The sequence below is a fragment of the Physeter macrocephalus genome, chromosome 8 (assembly GCF_002837175.3).
Source record: "Physeter macrocephalus isolate SW-GA chromosome 8, ASM283717v5, whole genome shotgun sequence".
Classification (NCBI taxonomy): domain Eukaryota; kingdom Metazoa; phylum Chordata; class Mammalia; order Artiodactyla; family Physeteridae; genus Physeter; species Physeter macrocephalus.
The window spans coordinates 5,841,066-5,862,119 of record NC_041221.1 but is presented as its reverse complement, the minus strand read 5'-3'; the positions used below and the strand labels follow the sequence as shown (position 1 = coordinate 5,862,119).

The following is a 21,054-nucleotide window of genomic DNA, read 5'->3' as shown; positions in this document are numbered from 1 at the left end:
TCAGCGAGCCATCAAGCTCTGCTGTTGGTTGTCATGTCAGATAACCCTGAGGAAGGCAGCTCAGGGCCGGCGTGCAGGCCTTCAGACTCTGCCCCCTGGTGCCCCATGGAAACCCCAGCCCAGATGATTACAACAAACCTCGAGGCCACAGCAAATCCCAGCCTTACTGTGATCTGTAAACTTGACCTGTCCTACGAAGACCCCATGGGAAAGATACGTATTTGGTTCCAACTAGGCCCACAGAGAGAAGCCAAGAATTTGGGCATTTAACTGACACATCCAAACCCTCCCCTCAAGCATCTGGACACGTAAGGCTAAAATCATCTGGGGAGTTCCTAAAATGAGGTATCCAAAGGATTTAGCTGCATCACCACTCGAATTTCTAAGTCATTATTAAGTCTCAGCCGACTCTGAAGTGACAGCTGCACGTTACAGCGTTGAGCTCCTAGGATCCTGCCAGGCAGTATTCAGTGTAGCAGAGAGAAAAGAACTTGATATGGGGTTTAACCAGCCACGACTTTATCAGGGAGCCCCGAAACATACTGTTAATTATCTTCACAAAGGATTTTCATTGAGAGTTCTACGCAACACGCATGACACTGAGATCTTCATAAACTTCATACAAGAAATACACACATTATTACTCTTCTAAATATTAATAAGGTGTCAACCTTTGCCAAGCTAACTTCATACAAGTCTGGGAGAAAACAGTCTCTCCAGTGTGTCAGTTCCTGCTTATGTCAAAACAGGGGTTAGTAAAAATCATGTCTATTCCTTTTAAAAGCCCTGCAGCCATGGCCTTTGAATGTGTTATCCCTGGTGCATGGGGAAGAAATTGAAAAGATGAGGGGAAAACCTGAGGAGTTGTCCTGATAGGACAGACTTTCCAGAGTGCCTTTGCTGGCTACCACAGACCAGCTTGGAAACCAGCGTTGGCATTTTAAAACCTCTTGTCTCATAGTTTCTCTTGACCATGTGCACTGAAACTATATACAGAGTGCCGTGGATGACGTATATGGAGCAGAGCAAAAGAAATAAAGTCATTAATGGGGAAAGGAGATGCTTATTTTGGAACTTCAGATCAATATTTGATTCGTTAGCAGGTAAAACCAATGGGCAGGAAAAATAAATAGATATGTGTGCCCAGGATGGCTGGCCCACGTGCAAAATTAGCCTATTTTTAGCACTTCCAAGCAGGCATGTCTTCTTCCTAAGGTAGAGGATGAGCTATATAATATTTTCTCATCAGCCTCTTGCTCTGGAGGATCACCACCTCTGGTTCCTCTATCTTTTGTGAGGTCTTCCTAATGCTCTCAAAGTACAGTTACAGTAGTCCTGGGCTGAGTTTTACCTAGAGGTATGAATTAGCCTCCTGATTTGAATTGAAAAGGCAATACAGTGATCTTTCATGGGTGAGAACAAAAAATAAACAGTTGCAAGATAGCCACTGCTTTGACCCAAAATACAGAATCTCTCTTTTCTTTGTTTTCCTTTAGCTTCCTAAGTTACATGTGTGTGTAAGAGAGTACTATAATATTATCTCTTTATTGAAAAGATGTCCAGTTAGCAGGAAGAAAACCACAAACTTTCGGTTTTATTAAAATGGTCTTCTGATCACAAAATTCAAATGCTTTCCTTTTTGCAGGCTTTAAAATACCGGTAAGTTGCTAGACCCCCTTAGGGGTCAGACTCTCATCAAAACGTTTCCTCTTAGGTGTTTTTTTTTTTCCTTTTATAGTTTCATTTATGCCGTGATCGTCTTTACCAAGGGCTGAATTCTCCTGAGCCAATGCCCAGCATCTTAAATGATGAGGGGTCCACATCCTGTCTGAGCAGCAGCCCAATGCTAGGGTTGAATTACTATTGAATAAGCAGCAATGAAATCTTTATCAAAATAATCAGGAGTTCCCAAAACCACAAATAACAACAACAGGACTCAAGTTGTACTAAATCAGCAAAGACCATTGATAAAATAAGAGACTGAGTCACTTTCTTCTACAATCTCTCTCTCTCTCTTGCAAAGTCTACTCGGCTATTTTCTTGCACCGCCCAGGGGAGGGCAGGTGGAGGGAAGGAAGGGCATTGCTCAGAGAGTAAAAAAAAAAAAAAAAAAAAAAAAGAAATTGACATCACTGAAGTCACATGATTGGCAAGAACCAATTAAGATGGGCTGTGGAAAGGGGAACAGTTAAATTTGTAATTTGGGTTGTGTGAAAACTTCTTTGGGCCTCATAAACAACCACAGAACCACAAGTTGGGTAGCCTGGCAGTGTCAGAAGTCTGAGCCCGGCACAGTGGTCAGCGAGCAGGACGAATCACACTGACTGCAAACCACAGGGTTTCGCAGAGCCCTGAACATCAAGCCCACAGCCAAGACGCCGCTTTTTTTTTTTTTTAAATCTTTACCCATTTGAATATTTGTCTTCGCAAAGGTACATTTTTTTTCATAAGGCTCAGGGAGCCCCAGAGGCGTCGAGGGGGGGAGAAAAGGAGCTGTAGGAAACCATGGTTGGGGGTGAGGTTAAAACAGTGACCTTTCTTGGGTTTTCGTTCTTAAGGTAAAAGAAATCATTGAATCCCCCGCCTTCAGAAGAGGGTACCTTTTCAGGAGGAAGCGATGGCTTCAGACAGCATATTTGAGTCATTTCCTTCATACCCACAGTGCTTCATGAGAGGTGAGTACACTCTGGGCTTTTAATATCTACTTTTGCTCGGCTTTGCTGAAAATGAAGTGGCAGCCCGTTGTAACTTGGTGCAGAGAGAGCCCCTGCCGGTGCCCTGTCTGTTTGATAGGAGGAATTCAGACTCGGGCATGTGATTTCAAGACTATTGGATTACTTATTCATCAGATGGCCACCCTTCAGAAATGTTTGCATAAATACTTAGTTAAGCTGTTGAAGGGTTCAGTCGGTGGGTGAGAACTTTGTCAAGTGCAAGTAAGTTGGGCTGCTCCTGATTATAATCCTAGAGATTAGAAAGTTTGCAGGAAGCTCTCCGGGTTTTCTTCGGTTGCCCCTTGCCTGGGATGACTGAGCTGTCCTGCGCTGGGCATGCGGTATGCCCCACATGCCAGCCTGTCCCGGGCTTTAGTGGGCTCGTGCATGGCCAGCCAGGAGGGCCGGTGCCAGCGTAGGGCAGAGGCGGAGGTAGACTCACAGCCCGGGCGGGAACAGCAGGGACAAAGTGGCAAGTCAGTTGTCTCCAAAAGGCAGAGAGAACAGGAGCTGGGCAGACTTGTGTAGGTTGAGAGCCCTAGGATGGGGCCATGCTGGGTTATTCCTTGCAGCCTCAGTGCAAAGAGGCAGCCGGCTTCTTTTGAGAGAGAAAGAAAGCAAAGAGTACAGAGGTTTCTCTCGCCAAGAGCAATGAAAAAGTTGCCTAAGTCAAGCGCTTGTGGCGGCTGAAGTCATTAGATTACCCGTTTCCTAATAGGAGCAGCTACTCTGGGATACCTGTCTGCGTTTTTGCAACCAGGCTCTTGAAATACACAGAGCTGTGGTTGAGCTCTGAGCGTATGAGTACGTGTGTGTGCATGTGCGTTTTGTGTATCTTTGCTGGGAACATAGGGCCGTGCCTAAACCAACCCAAATAATAACATGGAAATGTCACGGAGGCATTGCCGTGCGCCAGGGCAAGCACTTTGACCGGTGCCTGCGGAGTGTGGCTTGATGGTTTGGCAGAGCTGGAATGGAGTGGGACGGATGGGATGGGGAAATAATTAATTTTCTGGCTACAAACTCTCGCGCGCACCCAAATAGTATCTGTGACTCATTATTTATTCATCAAGCCAAGTGAGCCGAAGAATGCAGAGGGCTGCCAGCCACTTTGTCACAACAAACGCTATTGTGGATGTCACAGAGCTTCTATGTTTCCGGGTCTCTGAAATTTAAACACTTGACAAAGATGTGTGTGTGCGCGTGTGTGTTGGGGGACAGTAGGAATTCAGACGGAGAAGAAAGCAAGTCATTAACCGATTCAAAGCTTCAAATTAAAGGGTTTTCAAGTGCTTCTTTACTGGCAGCTGAGGACATTTTAGTGAAGTTGAATCATGCGAGGCGTATGAGTCACACATCCTCACGGCGATGGGCTGAAATGCCGGCCGCTGGTGAGAAGCTGGGGAGGACTCTCTCGCTGCGTTTCCTCTAGGCCGCTAACAAGCAAGGAAGCAATATTTGTAGAATAACAGAAAGAAAAAAAGATCTTCCTGCCTTGACTCTGCTTTCAATACCCCCTCCAAACGATGATTGTTTCCTATTCTACCAACTCAGGAAGGCAGATTCAGGAAATTTTTCAACATCCCACTGGGTAATAGATTGGATTTCTGTGTGCAGCGCTGGCCTGCCTTCTGTCCTTACTGGTCGGACAGCAGAGATAGTGAGGGGACCCGGTGACCTGCTCAGATGCCGGGAAAGACGGGGAGCTCAGCCTCTAACGCAGCCCCACAGACGCTGTGCCTCCAGCACAGTCACCAGCCCGCCCCAGGCGAGGAACCGGTGGCAGTTAGCTTTCAAGGGGGCAGTATGGAGCGGACCCCAGGACCCCAGCCAAGACCTAGAAGGGCTCGTGGGAAAAGGCCTTTTCACTCCTTCCTCTCAGAAGGAACTCGGGGCCTCTCATAATCTCTAACTCAAGAATATAATATTGAGATTGAATTTCAGAGAATCAAAGTGAAATCTTGGCCATTTTCACAGCTCACTTTATCCAGGTGATTTGTCAAGCCAAGGGTTTACCTTGTCTGTGTTAGCTGTCCACACCACTCCTCTGAGCTGGACAGGTGGCAGAATGTCATGGCATTTGGTACTGTGTGGGCAGTGCCTCAGAGAGTGATGCTAGAAGAATCGCCCTCCTCTCTAACGAAGTGTTCTCCTCAGGGTTCGTACCCCAGTTTCCCCAGCCCGGCCATCAGCGGCTCCCAGCACTGTGGTCATTTCTCACTGCCTGTAATTTAGAGCGTGTGTGCCCTCCCCAGCTGCAGCTCCGAGCGAGCAGGGAAAACATCTTGTTTTGTTCCTGGGATGGTCCTTTATCAGTGCATGCAATTCTCACAGGAGGAAACCCATAACTCATTTTTAGCAAGATACCCATGTGGAAATGGAGGGGAAAAAGAAGTGTGGCGCCCAGCAAACCATTGTTCCCTTCTGTGTGACAGGCAAGCGAGAGTCTGAGAGCCTGGCATGCAAAACAAGTGTGGTCTACCACAGAGAAGGCCGCTCTGTTTCTGTCCCACTGCACCGGCTTCTCACTGAATGTGCTCCGGCAAGAAGATGAGGTGTGGTTGAAATTCCCTGGCCTGATCCCACGTGGTTCACGGCATGAAGTCCCTGCAGGACCCAAACTTGGGTCTCCTGGCGGGGTACCACGTGTGGGCCCTCGGAGCTGCGGTAGGCTTAGAGAGGAAGAGAATCGGCACGTATGTTTTTGCAAAATGCCTCAGGTAGCCTTGTTCTTAGAAGTGGCTTAGTGGTCTATGCAAAGCCTGAATGCTAATATGCCTCCGAGTTCCTAGAACCGCAGGTAAAAATCTCGGCGGGGCTGACTCTCCGCTGTCTTCTCGAGGCATCTCTCGAAAGGAATTGCACGATCCAAGGCTGCACGTGAGAAGCGTGCTTCTCTGTGAGCCTCGGTTTGCCGCTTTTTTCAGAGAAATATTTACGAAGGCACCCCTGGCTCTGCTGAAGCTTTAAGATCACAGAAAGCCGTCGATTTAACCTGGGTATCAGACACCGTGTGAAAAGTGCATTAGTTTGCTAGGGCTGCCGTAACAAAGTACCACGGACTGCGTGGCTTTAACCCCAGAGGTGGATTGTCTCATGATTCTAGAGGCCAGAAATCTCACGGCGGATCCTGGCGTAGCTTTGTTTTTTGGTGTCAGGAGGTCGGTTTCGTCTGAGGCTTCTTTCTTCGGCTTGTAGAAGGCCATCTTCTCCGTGTCCTCAGATGGTCTTCCTTTGTATTTACCTATGTCATAATTTCCTCTTCTTACAAGGACACTAGTCATATTGCATTAGAGCACGCCCGAAGGACCACGTTTAATCTTAATCTTCTCCGTAGAAGCCCAATCTCCAAATACAGTCACCTTCTGAAGCACTAGGACTTAGGACTTCAACGTCCGAAGCTGGGGAGGACACAGATGAGTCCCTAGCAGGGGGTGTTAGCAAATCGGATTCCATCTGACCCACCAGGAACCTGTATTTTCCTAAGTGCCTTCCTGGATGTGGAAGAATCACACCCCAGCTTCCCCATGTGAGATGCAGCTTTGCATTCTGAAACTGCCCACACATTTTGAAACTGAGGGGAATAAAAAGGTTAAAATCTATCTAAACTCACAATCATAGCCTTTGCCATTTAGTTCCTTTGCATGCTAAGAAACCTTTGAAAATGACAAGGCAATTTTGAAATGTTTAAGCTTTCAAAGAGCAAAACTCAGTCCCCCAGAAGACACCACCTCCTTGGCTCTGCCTCTTCCCCAGGGACCGTCCCTGTAATTCCAAACCCTCCCAAGACACACTGCCCCCTTGGGGGTGGGGGACAGGCCACAGGAGGCCCCGTACCTGCCCACACTCCAAGGGCAGACACAGTGAGCCACCAGGGGTGGAAGCAACTTCCGAAGGAGCAGCTGAGCCAGAATCTAACCAGCAAGACTTGAAGAGCTTTTGGAAGCAAATTCACAGCCAGGAGATTGCTCTCTTCTCTTGAAATAGATCTGAAATGTGTACTCTGAAAAGATCTGCCCCTTTACTGAGAAAGAAAGTGATGCTGCGGCAGGGGGGAGGCTCCAGGGCCACTGCACGTGCAGAATCTAATAGGGAAACGCTTGCGGGTGTCGGTCTGGAGGACAGAGCCCAGGAGTTTGTAAAAGCGGCCAGGACCAGAAAGAGAAGGCGCGGGGGCTGAGTGAGGGGCAGGCACAGACTTAGTACAGTGATGCCCTTTTCTATCTTTTCCATTTTTCTGGCTTTTCCCAAATAGCAGCTTCTCTCTTGAGGTTTGGTTTCCTCGTGTATAAAGCGAGGATGGTAGTAGGACCCATCGTTAAAGTACCCGCGTGGCCTGAGCTAAGCCACCAGCGTCAAGTGCTCAGCACAATCATTAAAAATAACGCGCAGTTAATGTCAGCCGTGGCTATGGATGTTCAGTTTCCTAATGTGACGCTCAGTCCAAGCTGTCTACTCTCAGAAAGGAGAGGCCACGATGCCGCGGGGGGACCCCCGGAGAGGCTCCCTGGAGACAGAGTCCCAGGGGTTGGGGAGGAGATGGTGTGGAAGGTCTGAACCAAGAAGAGAGGGAAGGAGGGTCTAGGTGAGGGTCCACCCAGGGCAGAGGTGGGGCAGCAGGACCGCAGTGGGGTCTGGGAGGTCCACCTCTTCAATACCGTGTTACCCTTGTTCTACTTGTAAGTCACCAAAAAGAGGACAGAGGAAGAGCAAGGACCCTTTACAGAACTCCACGGCCTTAGCTTTTCAATATCGAGGCTAATTGGGGCGTGTTGTATTGGAATCTTGACAGAAGTTTCTCCTCCTTGAGGTCCTGGTATCGCTTTATTCTCCTGAAGGCCCTTCTTAATGAAAAAGCCACTTCACCCGGTGACCCTCTGCAGGTTCCTGGCTCCATGCTTCTGGTGACATTTCTGACCATGCATTTGTCAAAGCCCAGCAGTGAAGGCACCTCGGGTGCTTGTCGTGTTGGAGGCAGGAGCAGAGGCTGCACAGGAAACTCAAGCGAATTTTCAGTTTCTCAGGTAACTTCCTAGTGACCTAGATGAGTCATTAGACATCTCTGTGTCTCGTTTGAGTTCTGCAAAAGGGGCTAATAATGTTCTAGACAAGCTTGCCTCCAGATGACAGAGTTCCTGTTCGAAATCTTTGAACGTGTCAGAAAGAGGTACCATAAAATGCATCACAAATTTTCTTAGTGTAACAACATGAAGCGACTATTTTTTTTAAATTATTTTATTTTATGGTGGGAAACAGCGATCCTACCATTTCACAAGTGGCAAGCATTTTCCCATATTCTCTCAAAACAAAATTGTTTTTTCCAACCCCCATTCTTCAGAGAACTCTCCAGAAGCTGCTCTGGTGCCTGAACAGACCTTAAAATTTGCAGAACACTTTTTTCTGAAACTCTTGTTCCTTGAGCTCCCCTGTCCCTTCTCCTTGGGGCCGCCAATGCCCTGCCTCAGTCTCTTTGCTGAGTAAAATAAGCCTCAAGTGATGTGTCTTTCTTGGCCTGCTTTCACCCCCGCCCCCATAAGATGATGCCCCAGAGTGGTAGAAAGGGAGCATTTCTTTTAAGAGCTCTGCAGGCTGTGAACATAATCAAGGGGTGCGTTCAGAGAACTATGGGTGATTCTTGAACATGAAACGGAGTTTAAAGTCTCACGTAACCTTTGACCTACTGGACAAGTAAGATGGACACTCCTCTGGATCACACAGACTTCCCTTTTCGTCGGAGAGACATCCCCTCATCCTCTCTTAGCTTCCTGAATCTCTCGCTCCCTAATCTCTCTCCCCCATCCTCCTCCCCTCTACTCTCCTGATAACACTGAACAATGCCAGAGAAGGGAAAGAAGGAACTCAGGTGGAAAAGTAAACCATGCATCCGAAAGCTGACTGGAGTGCTGCATTTTCTAACTGTGACATAAAGGGCGTAAAGCTCTTGCTAGGATTTACCAGTGAGAACTATGTTTGGCTGCACATTAGGGGAAACTTGACTACGGTGGCTCAAGCAGCCAGGCATTGATAGGGAGTAAGTGGTCCAGGGCTGATATGGCAGGATGCTCCTGTGTTCTGGTTCCACCGTTAGATGCCTGCATCTCAGACCTGTCCAGGCAGGAAGGAGATGAGGGGCTTCAAACCCTTCTCCTTGTGAAGCTCCATCTTTTTACTCAGGGAAGGAAGCCCCTCTCTTCCAACTCCCCCTTATGTATCTCATAGGCCAGAACAATGTCACAGGGTCTCTAGCAGGAAGGAGCCTAGGACAGTGGACTTGTTGCTTGTCAGACTGCTTCCAGGCAGATATCCTGTTTTTTCCAGGTGACATCTCACCTCCTATGTTTCCCACGTGGACAGTGCTTTGAAAATACATGCAGAGAAACTCGAAGTTCTTTCTTCAGTCCTTCTTAGAAGTTGCAGGTGGAGGCTGGGGGTGTGGGAGAGGGTGATATTTATCCTTTTTTTTCTTTCTTTCTTTTTTCTTTTTTTTTTGCTTTATGGAAGAAAATGAAGTCACCTTCATGCAAAGGTCTTTTTTTTTTTTTTGGAAGTGTAATTGATTTACAATGTTGTGTTAGTTTCAGGTACACAACAAAGTGACTCAGTTATATACATACATACTATATATATATATATATATGATATATAGAGAATATATATATCCTTTTTCAGATTCTTTTTCATTATAGTTTATTACAAGGTATTGAATATAGTTCCCTGTGCTATACAGTAGGTCCTTGTTGTTTATCTGTTTTATATATAGTAGTGTGAATCTGTTCATCCCAAGCTCCTAATTTATCCCTCCCCCGGCCCCTTTTATTCTTGACTTACTGAAAGCAAAACAGGCAGGAGATGGGATGGGGCAGAGCAGGAAGCTGGTTAAAGGGGAGTCAGGGTTACACCTATTTTCAGGGTCAAAACCCAGAAGCACACTTGACTCCCACAGTGTTAGGAAAGAAAAACAGCCAGCCTTGTATGGACGGGAGTGTGGCTTGTATAAGAGCCACCATACCTGGTCCCTGGGTTGATGTATCTATTAGTAACTGGAAATAGTTTCCTTTTTTCTCTTCCTCACTCTTTTGAATTCTCAAAACCCCACAGCCCACACTCTACATCTTTTTTTAAGAGAATTCTTTCCTACAGAATTCCTTGAGGGAAATTTTCTTTTAAGTCGCCCTCCTTAAATTTACCTAAAGATGTTTTTACCTTTGATTGAAATACGACAACCAGATAATACCCCTCTATCTGGGAGACAGAACACATTCATACCTTGTATTTCTGCAAGTTACAGATTATTTTTGCTTCGTAATTACTGGCCTGTCTATTTCCTGAGTCTGGATACAAATCTACCTCCCTACAAGTCAATGCCTTAAAAAAAAAACAAAAAAAAACACCTTTATTCAGTTTTTCCCTGAAATAAGAAATAGTGTAAAGCTTTCGTTTTGCTTTGCTGCAAGATTAGTATTCTCTGAGGATCATTGCTTTCGTGGACAACGCTGCCCTACCAGCCCGTGGTCCTTCTGTGTCTATTTTCAGATGGACTTCTTTTTAAACAGTGGGCTCCGCCAGACATTTTAGGAGCCCCCAGGGTAAAAGGTCACCCAAAATGGAAATCGCAGTTGGCTAGTTGGGCTTGTTCAATGGCTCTGCTGATTTTGAGTCTGATGCTTCTTTGTGTAAACTTGCAGCCTGTGCTAAACTGATGCAAAATTAGGGACTCAACTTAAGTCTTGAAACCATGTCCACTGGTAGAAATATGTGACTCCGACATTTTGCAAAACTCCTGCTTACCTTCCCTGCCAACCATCTGGCTTTTACTCCTGGTCTTTTGGATGTCCTCTGTGAAGACTAGGACTCCTAAAATAAACCTTTTCTGATCTCTGATAGGGAACAAAATTGTAAGATATGAGTAATAAATCAAATATATCCTGGGACCTCAAAGCAAGCCTCTGTCTCCTCTTCTCCTTGAGAACTATATTGGTCCTGATCAGCACTTAAGTTTTTCTGAAAATGTGTAGGAATTCAGCTTTTTTTAGTTAGTAGTAGATCCTAAAGACCGATCTAGAAAATATTGCAGTAGTCAGGTTGCTAAGTAGGGATATGTTAAAAAGAGCAAACAAAAGTCAGAACCCTGGGATTAACAGATACACACTACTGTATATAAAATAGATAAACAACAGGGACCTACTGCATAGCACAGGGAACTATATTCAAAGTTCTGTAAGAACCTAAATTGGAAAAGAATTTGAATTAGTAGTAGATCCTAAAGACCGATCTAGAAAATATTGCAGTAGTCAGGTTGCTAAGTAGGGATATGTTAAAAAGAGCAAACAAAAGTCAGAACCCTGGGATTAACAGATACACACTACTGTATATAAAATAGATAAACAACAGGGACCTACTGCATAGCACAGGGAACTATATTCAATATCTTGTAATAACCTATAATGGAAAATAATCTGGAAAAGAACACCTATATAGATATACATGCAAAATGGAATCACTTTGCTATACACCTGAAACTAACACAACACTGTAAATCAATTATAATTCAGTAAAAATAAAGTCAGAACCCTGAGCACGCTGCACGCTGTTTGGTGGTCACAGGCTGTTGTGGGTGAGCTTTTTAAGGGAGGCGAAGCAGAAAATCTTTAAGGGAGGTCATCAGAAAATCTCTCATTGTTCAGGGGAGGAGTAATTTCCATTTCCTACACACAAAAAATCTTGACATATGTAGGCTTTGATGTTTATTTTTTATTACAGCTTCGAAACGTGCAAAAGAGAACGTAGACTAAAATACATGAGTTAGGGTGCCATTTTTCCAGGAGCAGTTTCAATGCCAACCACAGTTTGCTGCTTTATTACACAGCTTCTGTTTGCACTTTGAACTACGTGCATGTGGCCCCTCATTCCCCACCATCTGCAGGCTGCATCTGTGCAGCCCTATCCACCTTTGCTAACAGTCACAGCTGAACTTGACATTAACCCACTTTGAAAGTGTACAGTTTGTAAACCCTGAAACTGCATATAAATATATATGCATGCAAGGGTCTGGAGGAACTAGGAGGAAGGGAAAAAATAGCCACATCTTTTATGAGTTTGCTCTCTTGTCTCTGCCCTTTGCAATCGGCCTGAAGCACACGGAACGATTGGGCAAAAACGACATGATCTAGGCATTGATGGGTATGAACAGCAACTCACGCTGCTGTTTTATTATTATTGACTCCGCCATTCATAAAGATCAGAATGGCTATGACTCTCAAAGTCCGAGAGGAGAGGAGCAATCACTGAACCACCTTAAACAAATATTAGGACTGGGGGTGGGGTCATATAAAGAAGTACAAATGCCAACAATGGAAATTCTGTTCAACGGCCAATCATCCCACATCATTACTTCATGTTAAAAAAAAAAAAAAGCTACACCTCCTACATGCTTCCCTCTAGATTGTGTTCAAAACAAAGAAATAATTGTATCCTAGAGGTGGATGAATCTGTTTAAATAACAAATGAACTACAAGGCATATAAACTATGAGACATTGTCCCGTGTGATACTTTCTAAGTTATGTGTGTGTGTGTTCTATATATAACTCTATATGGTTTCAGTTGGCATCTGAAACTATATAACTGTATATAACTATATATATTATATATATATATATATATATATATATATATAGTTATATATATGTGGCTGGAATCATCTTAGACATCTCTCTACCTTAGGGCACCACAGACATTTCCTTGTCCGAGGTCCCACCACTCATCAGTACCTGAGTCAGAACCAGGAAATGGATCAGCTCTCCTCCTGACCCTAGAGTTTTGCAGACTCTGGACTTAGCAGACTGATTCCACGTGGCGTTCTAAATAATCGGCAGACGCCTCTCCTAATCACGCTCCGTTCCTTTGCCTTAGTCAGGCACCACAGCTCTTGACAGGCCAAGTCCCTTTCTCTGTGTGGAAACATCAAGTAGACAATTTATGTGGAGCCCACAGCCCAGAAGAACTGCTGTAGGTACGTGTCAGGAACGGAACAGCCTCACTGGTGCAGGCTGGACGTTCTTTCCTGCCCTGTGGTTTGGGTGTCCTCTCTTACCCAGAAACCCAGCACTGTCTTAGCAAAGCACCCACCATGTGCCCACCGTCCCCCTTAGGCGAGTGTCCAGTTAACCAGGTTGGTTTTGATGAGAGCCTCTCGTGAAATCTGAACGGCCAGCAGAAGGGCAAGCAAGCGTGTTCACACAGAGGGTGCAGAGGCCAGCTCTCAAAGGAACCCCTGGGAAGTGTGCGATTGCTGTCTTCAGACCAAATTTGAACCCAGCTACAGTTCCCATTAGGGATATCTATCTTCCCAGCACTCTGGATTCAAAGCTCTTACACTCAGAAGTGGCCTCCCTCAAGAGAAATAAAGCCCTCTCTCTGTCTCTCTGTCTCTGTCTCTGTCACACACACACACACACATGCCAGTGTTCGATTCTCATGCCTTAGAGATTCCACTGGCATCTCTTCCCCTGATGTACTCAACTCAGCGAAGCGGCTTCCAAGTGGACCAGGAACTGCTGAGCAGCAAGACAGTCATTTCCAAACTCTTCTGATCACGCCAAATATAAGTAAAACCTATTTAGCATGCCCCCAAACCTATGCATATTTATTTATTTAGAAATTACATGCCTGCACTACTGTACCCATATAACTATAGTATGCTCAGCATACAACACATCCCCAAAATAGAAATTAAAATGAGATAAAAACTAAACAGGCAAGTTGTGATGTTTTCTCCTCCCCCCACCCATGAATACCTCAGTTTGAATAGGAGGTGCCCAGATACCTATACTTTTCGTGTCTTTCTCGCTGGGACTCAACTGGTACCAGCAGCCTTGAGTCCTTCAGCTGAAGTTCCAATCAGTGTGTTTTGTTTTTTTTTTGTTTGGTTTGGTTTTTTATTGAAGTATAGTTGATATACAATCTTGTGTTAATTTCTGCTGTACAGCAAAGTGATTCAGTTATATATATATATATATATATATATATATATACATTCTTTTTTTATATTCTTTTCCATTATGGTTTATCATAGGATACTAAATATAGTTCCCTGTGCTATACAGTAGGACCTTGCTGTTTATCCCTTCCATATATAATAGCTTTTATATAACCTCAACCTCCCACTCCATCCCTCCCCCAGCCCCCCATAGGTGTTGAAGTATCAACTCCACTCCAGAAGGGACCGTGTGTTCTGGAGCCCCAGCCCTGCTCCATGAGCTGTCATTGACGGGGAGGCCACGAGAAGGACAGGCTTGACCACCGAGTGGGTCGGGGAGAAGGGAGCCCAGCGCTTTGGGGCCGGGAGGTTCGTTTCCACCCCCTCACCAGCGCTGACTGCCTGTGTGAACTTGACTTGCTTCCCCAGTCTTGCAGAGCCTGGGTGTCTCACCTGTGAAGTGGGTGCAATGGTTGCACCCACTTTGTATGGTTGTCAAAAGGGTTTGAGATAATATATACGAAGCAATGGACACAGAGAAGAAGTCAGTAAGTAAAGGTAACTCTGGAGAATGCCACTGAAGGTGTACAGAATGGAGGTGGGGCAGGAAAGGAACCTGTGCTAAGCCCAGAACATGGCCCTGTAGCTGTGCCAGGAACCAGCATGTAGCAGGATGAAGAGCTGGGTCTCTTCCTCTCACCATGCAGCAGTGCACAAACGGCCTTAGCACTTCTTGGCAGACGCTGAGCTTACAAATATTAAAGAGGACCATAGCAACAGGTAGTGTTTATTGAGCATATGCTGTGTGCCAGCACTGGCACCGCACCAAGCTTTTCCTCGTGTTACCTCGTTAAATCCTTCACACAAACCTGTGAGTAGGTACCCTCATTACTAATCCTATTTTATTCAGGGGAGCATGGCATGCAGAGGTTAGGTAACCTGCCTGAGGTTAAGCTGCTGGTAAATGAGGGGTTTGCTCTGCAGAGCCCACGGTCTGCCTGCAGGGAGGAGGGTGGATGTTACCATTCTGTCAGTTTGACACAAAAGAGAGCTGAGCTTTGTGGAGTTAGAGACTGGCCAAGGCCCCTGGACAGCAAGTGACACTATGGGGGGGGGGGCTGAACCTCAGGTGACCTCAAGCTGAGGCCACTGTCCACTGTCAAGTTCACCGTCCTGAACTGCTTGCATGATTCTGGATGCATTCGGTGGCTTTAGGTCCCCACCGTCGGTGTCAATGGCTCCCCTGACCATTAGTTTCAGCCTCATGGCCCCTCCCCATCAGAGCAGCCCCCCAAGGGAGACATCCTGGCGGTTCCAGGGTCGTCCACAAGGGGTGCTTCTCTGAGCCAGCAGTGCTTAAAGAAGTGAACATCAGAATCACCTGTTCCCAAGATGATGGTGAGATGCTGGCTGGGGGTGAGGGTGGAGGGAGACCATGACTAAGTCTGTCTTCCTACCAGGTAGTTGCCAGTTTATCAGTCTGGCAGTCCCTCTGGGGGGTAAGACTAGTTTGATTCAGCGAGGCACTTCCCCAAAAAACCTTTAGGAGGTGCTCACTCTCAGGGTCACGTAAGGCTGACGCTGCTCTCACGTGACTTGGAGAGACATTTTGTGCCCGAGATGCCTCTCTTGCCCCCATCCTGGTCCATGTCCTGGGACCCAGGTACAGAAGAACCCATGGAATGACCCCTCCCCCACAAAAATCAGGGTCCTTATACGGGAGTCCATCCTTCAGGACGCCGGGGAGCCCCTGGGAGCCAGCCTGTCAGGACCTTGATCCCGGCCAGGGTTTTCAGCAAGGGTCCCAGCAAACACCCACATCCAGTTATTCCCATGGTTGGGATAAAAATTCCACCTGGAAGCAGTTGATAGTAAAAGTGGCCTCACGCCCTTCTGTCAACAGAACTCTCCACATCACAGAGGCCTCAGTTGTAAAGCCAGAGACCCACTCACTGATGGGCCTTTGGAAATCATCTCTCCATCCTTCTGCAGAAACATCTGCAATTTCAAAAGTCCACGCCACCAGCCCTCTGACATCATTACAAATCCTTTTCTCAAGTAGGTGGGTTTGAGGTTTTCTTTTTTTCTCTCTACCTTATTTGTACAAAAGGCATTTCTCATCTGGTTATTCTCCAGCGAGTTACCACAGAGTCTCAGAAAGTTCCTTCCCTTTCTCCTTGGGTTCCACGTGGCAAAGGACAGAATAATTAATTACATGCCCCCCCCCCCAACAAAGCCAGGCCCCAGCCAGCCCCGGGAGAGTCCCCTGCTCGCCTAGAGACAGGGAGACCCACCAGCCTCTAATTGTTGTTCTGCAAACGTCTCAATGGGAACAAATTAAAAGGCACTCATGCTAATTATTCTTCGCGATAAAACTAATAATAAACTAAGAAAGCTCCCTTGGAAAGGCGACCTAGTGTGAGACTTGCTTTCCTTGTACAAAGTACGCAGGGAAACAAAAACTCCGTGGTATAAACTGAATGTTATAGTTGGGGAATTCTTGTGACTCAGAAAACACCCTTGCCACGCTTACTTAGCACCCTCTGCCTACACCCCAGGGCCTGGTCTGCCCCAGCCCCACTTCCCTCCTGCCCTCTTCCATCTTTGCTCCGAGAATGCCACTTGACCTTTACTCAGGCTTTGGTTGCTTCTGGGGAGTCCTGGCCTCAGGTCCAAGCTGACCTGCCCACAGTGGCCTCCTACCATTTTGTGGGACACATTTCACCCCCAACAGGGACAAGTCAGTTTAGAATCCAACAGGTCATTTACACAGAAGTAGTTGGAGTTGTTTCTAAACAGTCTCCTCTCTCTAGTCTGCTTTTCTGTAAAGATCACACAGCCTGAAGGAGTAAAAAAAACAGAGAGGGACCTTGACCCCGCCGCCTCACGTGAGCCTGGACAACCCTTGCGGCCCGGGCCCGGCCATGGGTTCTGGAAAAGTCCACACCAAGGGAGATAGAGAGGGACCCCCCCCACTCCCCCAGTTACATCCTGCCTCCTTCGAACTCTTGCTGGGAAAGATTCTGGTCTTCGCATTAGATAATTAAGTTACATTGTTGCTTATCAATAATGACAAGTACAACTAACATTCTCCAAGTGCTTACAATGTGTCAGGCACATACCCTCCATCATCCCTTTTAATCAAAAACCCTTGTGAGATAAATACAGCTCTTAATCCCCAGTTGATTTAAAAAAAAGAATTTAAAATATTCTGTAATAACCTGTATGTGAAAAGAATCTGAAAAAGAAAGGATATATACGTGTAACTGAATCACTTTGCTGTACACCTGAAATTAACACAATATTGTAAGTCAACTATACTCTAATATAAAATAAAAATTAAGTAAAAAAATAATAAAACTCATAAAATAAAATAAAAATAATACAATTTTGAATAAAAAATAGATTAAAATGTTTAAAAATAAAATAAGTAAAATAAACTAAAAGCCACCCAGGCCATACAACTTGTAGGAGGCTGAGCCCATGGGAAGCATGTATTCTCTCTGCCTTACCCAACTCCCATCCTGTGGGCAGACTGCCTGCCCACTCTGGGCCTCGCTTTTCTCATCTGTACAGAGTGACAATGACGATGATGCCACCTTATAGACTGTCGTGAGGCCTGAGTTAGGAGCGCCAGAGGGCTGCCTGACACACGGGACACTTCGAGTTGATTCTACCGATTGTAAAGCGCTTTTCCTTTCCACCTGATTTGCCTTTTTTGTCATTAGACACCGTTCTGCTTGATTTTCCTTGTTTTCCTCTTTACACACTATGGCAACCCAAATCCCCAAAGTGAACCCTGATCCTGTCATTCATGTGACCGTACGTGGGCATCTAATGCCTCCTTGCTGCTGGCAGTGAATGGCTGATGTACGGGGCGAGGCATGGAGTGTGACATAAGGAGACTCGGGCTGACTCGGGGTCTCCACTGGGGTTATGTGCACCCTTACACCCTGATCTTCTACTCCTTGTAAAACTAGGAAGCAGGTGCCTGAGATCTGTCAGCTCTGGTGTTTTTGGTTTTTTTTTTTTGTTTTTTTTTTTTTTTTTGCGGTACGCGGGCCTCTCACTGCGGGGGCCTCTCCCGTTGCGGAGCGCAGGCTCCGGACACGCAGGCTCAGCGGCCACGGCTCACGGGCCCAGCCGCTCCGCGGCATGTGGGATCCTCCCAGACCGGGGCGCGAACCCGGTTCCCCTGCATCGGCAGGCGGACGCGCAACCACTGCGCCACCAGGGAAGCCCCCAGCTCTGGTGTTTTAAGGAAGGCATCTGACATCAAGCAGGCTGAGAATTTGCCCTGAATTAACCTCACCAATGTTGACATGGGGGACGGGCTCATTCTTCGGCGAGGGGACCTGTATATCGCAGGATGTGTAGCCGTGACCCAGACCTGCACCTACTAGATGCCAGTAGCACCACCTCTCCAAGATGTGACAACCAAAACTGTCTGAACACATGGCCCAATGTCTCCCAAGGGCTACAATCACCCTGTTTGAGAAACACTGCCCCAGGGAACCCTTAGGAAGGAACCAGTGCACTATGGTCAATTCCCATTTATTTATGGGCCAAGGAAATAAAAAGATGTAACGAGTTGACCCTGTGCAACAAGTTTTTACTGCTACGCCTAGTTTGAACCCTGGTCCCACCTCAGCCTCCTGGTGCTGCTTCAAGCCGTCCACAGAAACTAACAGTCCATGAGCAGGGAGCTTGAAAGCAGGGCAGTCAGTCATATACCCCATAACTAAGAGCAGAAACTAAAAGCATCCATGATTCCAGTCTGCTGAGGGCAAACCAGAAAGAACTGATACACTGGGATTACTTTCTAGAGGAAGCCAGGCCTGTTAACTCAATCTTTAATAATTTTCCTACTGAAAAACTAGGGCAAGGGAGAGAAAATTAGGTACTCCTAGAACAATGCATCCAGGTTGCTTTGGTTAACGTACACTACGATTAAATTCAGAAGACAGAAATCAGCTGATACGAAGTGATGAGAAAGCACTGTTGGAATGTCAAGTTTTATTGAACAAGCACTATTATGAAGCATTTTCCGTGGGCTGGGCCCTGTGGCAAGTGCCTTACAAGTAGAACTCATGTCATCATTGTCACATAGACAGTGGGGACAATCAGCCTCCTCATTTTACACACGAGTGGCTAAGCCACAGAGTGGCCCAGAGCTTTGTCCAAGGTCACACAGCTGGGAAGTGACAGGGCTGAATTAAACTCCAGTCTGGTTTTAGCTCTTCAGCACTTAACTACTAAACTATGCATATTCCCAAGAGATGGTCTTCTAGAGAGGGTGTAGCCTGGACACTCATGTCCTCTGGAATAAATTCAAAATGAGTGATCTGAGTCTCTAATTACAGGCATCATGGGAAGTAGGACTATAATTTGATGATGAAAGAGCCCTCAACTATTCTAAAACTGTATTTGAAATGCATGGTACTGTCAGTCTGAATCCTTCCAGTGTCTGATTTTGAATAACTTGTTTTCCTTCCCTTCTCGTAAAGGGATTGTTAGCATGTCTTTGACGAGGCTCTTGAAATCTAGAAAAGAGGTAATCAAAAAGACAAGCTAATGATCGATCCAAGGATCACTGAAGATTTGGTCAAAAGTTTCAAAAATCCCAAAGCACATTCAGTTTCACTTTTCTACATGCTATTTTCAAATGTTCTCTGGGAGTATATTTCTCCATGCTCCTTTGCACAATTTCCACCACTCTCATAATTTCTGGTAACAGGGTCACTGGAGCCACCTAACTGGGCTGTTGATAAATGGAGGGAAATCATTGTGCATGTCACAAGTGCTGGGACATGTGTCCACATGGGGTGCTGGGGTACAAGGGCAGGCCTCCCCACATCTCCACACAGACATGGATGGACACAATCTATGTTTGCTCGCTGAAGCAGTGGGGTTACCACAGTGATGCTGTGATGACCAAGTCTTCTAGGATATCCACTGGGAGCTCATGCAAAAGGCCATGTTCTAGTTATGACTCATTTATTCAGTCCATATATCTACTGTAGCACTTACCAAAATATAATGCAAAGTTTTCTGTTTATAAATGTATTCTCCTAGAGACTGTGAATTATTTGAGAGATAAGTTCTTCTCATTTTTCTCTTTATTCACAACACATGGCAGTGTGGGGGCACTCAACAAATGTTGGATGGATGAATGGATGGATAGATAGAAGGATAAGTGAATGGATGGATGGATGGATAGATGGATAAATGGATGGATGGATGAATGGATGGATAGATAGATGGATAAATGAATGGATGGATGGATGGATGAATGGATGTATAGATGGATAAATGAATGGATGGATGGATGGATGGATGGATGGATGAATGGATGGATAGATAGAAGGATAAATGAATGGATGGATGGATGGATAGATGGATAAATGAATGGATGGATGGATGGATGAATGGATGGATAGATGGATAAATGAATGGATGGATGGATGGATGGATGAATGGATGTATAGATGGATAAATGGATGGATGGATGGATAGATAGATGGATAAATGGATGGATGGATGGATGGATGGATAGATAGATGGATAAATGAATGGATGGATGGATGGATGGATAGATGGATAAATGGATGGATGGATGAATGGATGGATAGATGGATGGATGGATGAATGGATGGATAGATGGATGGATGGATGGATAGAGGGATAAATGGATGGACGGATGGATAGATGGATGGATGGATGGATGGATGGATGGATGGATAAATGGATGGAAGGATGGATGGATGGATGGATGGGTGAATAGGTGGATAGACAGGTGAATAGATAGAAGGATGAAGACCCATCAGCCTTGTACTTACTGCTGAGGAGTAGAAACCCCAGAGGGCATGAGCAGCAGAGCCCACAGTAGTGTCCCCACCCACACAGCCACAACAGGGAGCAAGTAATTGGACCTCCAACCAGACTGGGTTCCCCCTTAAGACTTGTGATCAGCTAAGAATAGGAAAGAGTGTGTGGGGATATTGGAGCAAAGAAGAGCAGGTGGCAGGGGCTGGTTCCACTTCTGTCCAAAGGGTGAGGAGCTAGAAATCCTGTGCGTGTTCCTTGTGGGAGGTTAGACAAGTGCAAGAAGAAGCATGTGAGAAACACTACATAGTCAAGGGGATTCTTTCTGTTCCTGAGTTGATTGGTTTGTGCATTAAATAGAATACCTATGTGGAAAGATAAATGTCTATGGCCAAGAGAGTCATAATCACAGGACTGACAGTAAGGTCCAGTCCATTTCCCATTGGGTTACCTCTATGACACCAAACAAAGGCAAGAAAGGATGCTCTGTATTCCTCTGTTATCTGCTCAAAGAGACCTTTTTTTTTTTTTTTTTTTTT

At 45.9% G+C, this 21,054-nt stretch overlaps 1 protein-coding gene across 3 annotated transcripts in view; it reads left to right on the top strand.

The window, feature by feature from the left end:
- Positions 1-2,222: 2,222 nt before the first annotated feature.
- The window catches only part of RUNX1 (RUNX family transcription factor 1), a 246,861-nt gene continuing 228,029 nt past the window's right edge, over positions 2,223-21,054 (top strand). For 2 of the 3 annotated variants that reach the window (XM_028492634.2, XM_028492633.2), the window contains exons 1-2: positions 2,223-2,432; positions 2,559-2,675. In XM_028492634.2, coding sequence (XP_028348435.1) covers positions 2,618-2,675 — 58 coding nt within the window. In that variant the 5' untranslated portion in view covers positions 2,223-2,432; positions 2,559-2,617. The remainder of the gene's footprint in view (positions 2,433-2,558; positions 2,676-21,054) is intronic. The other variant, XM_007127982.4, reaches the window with a different exon arrangement.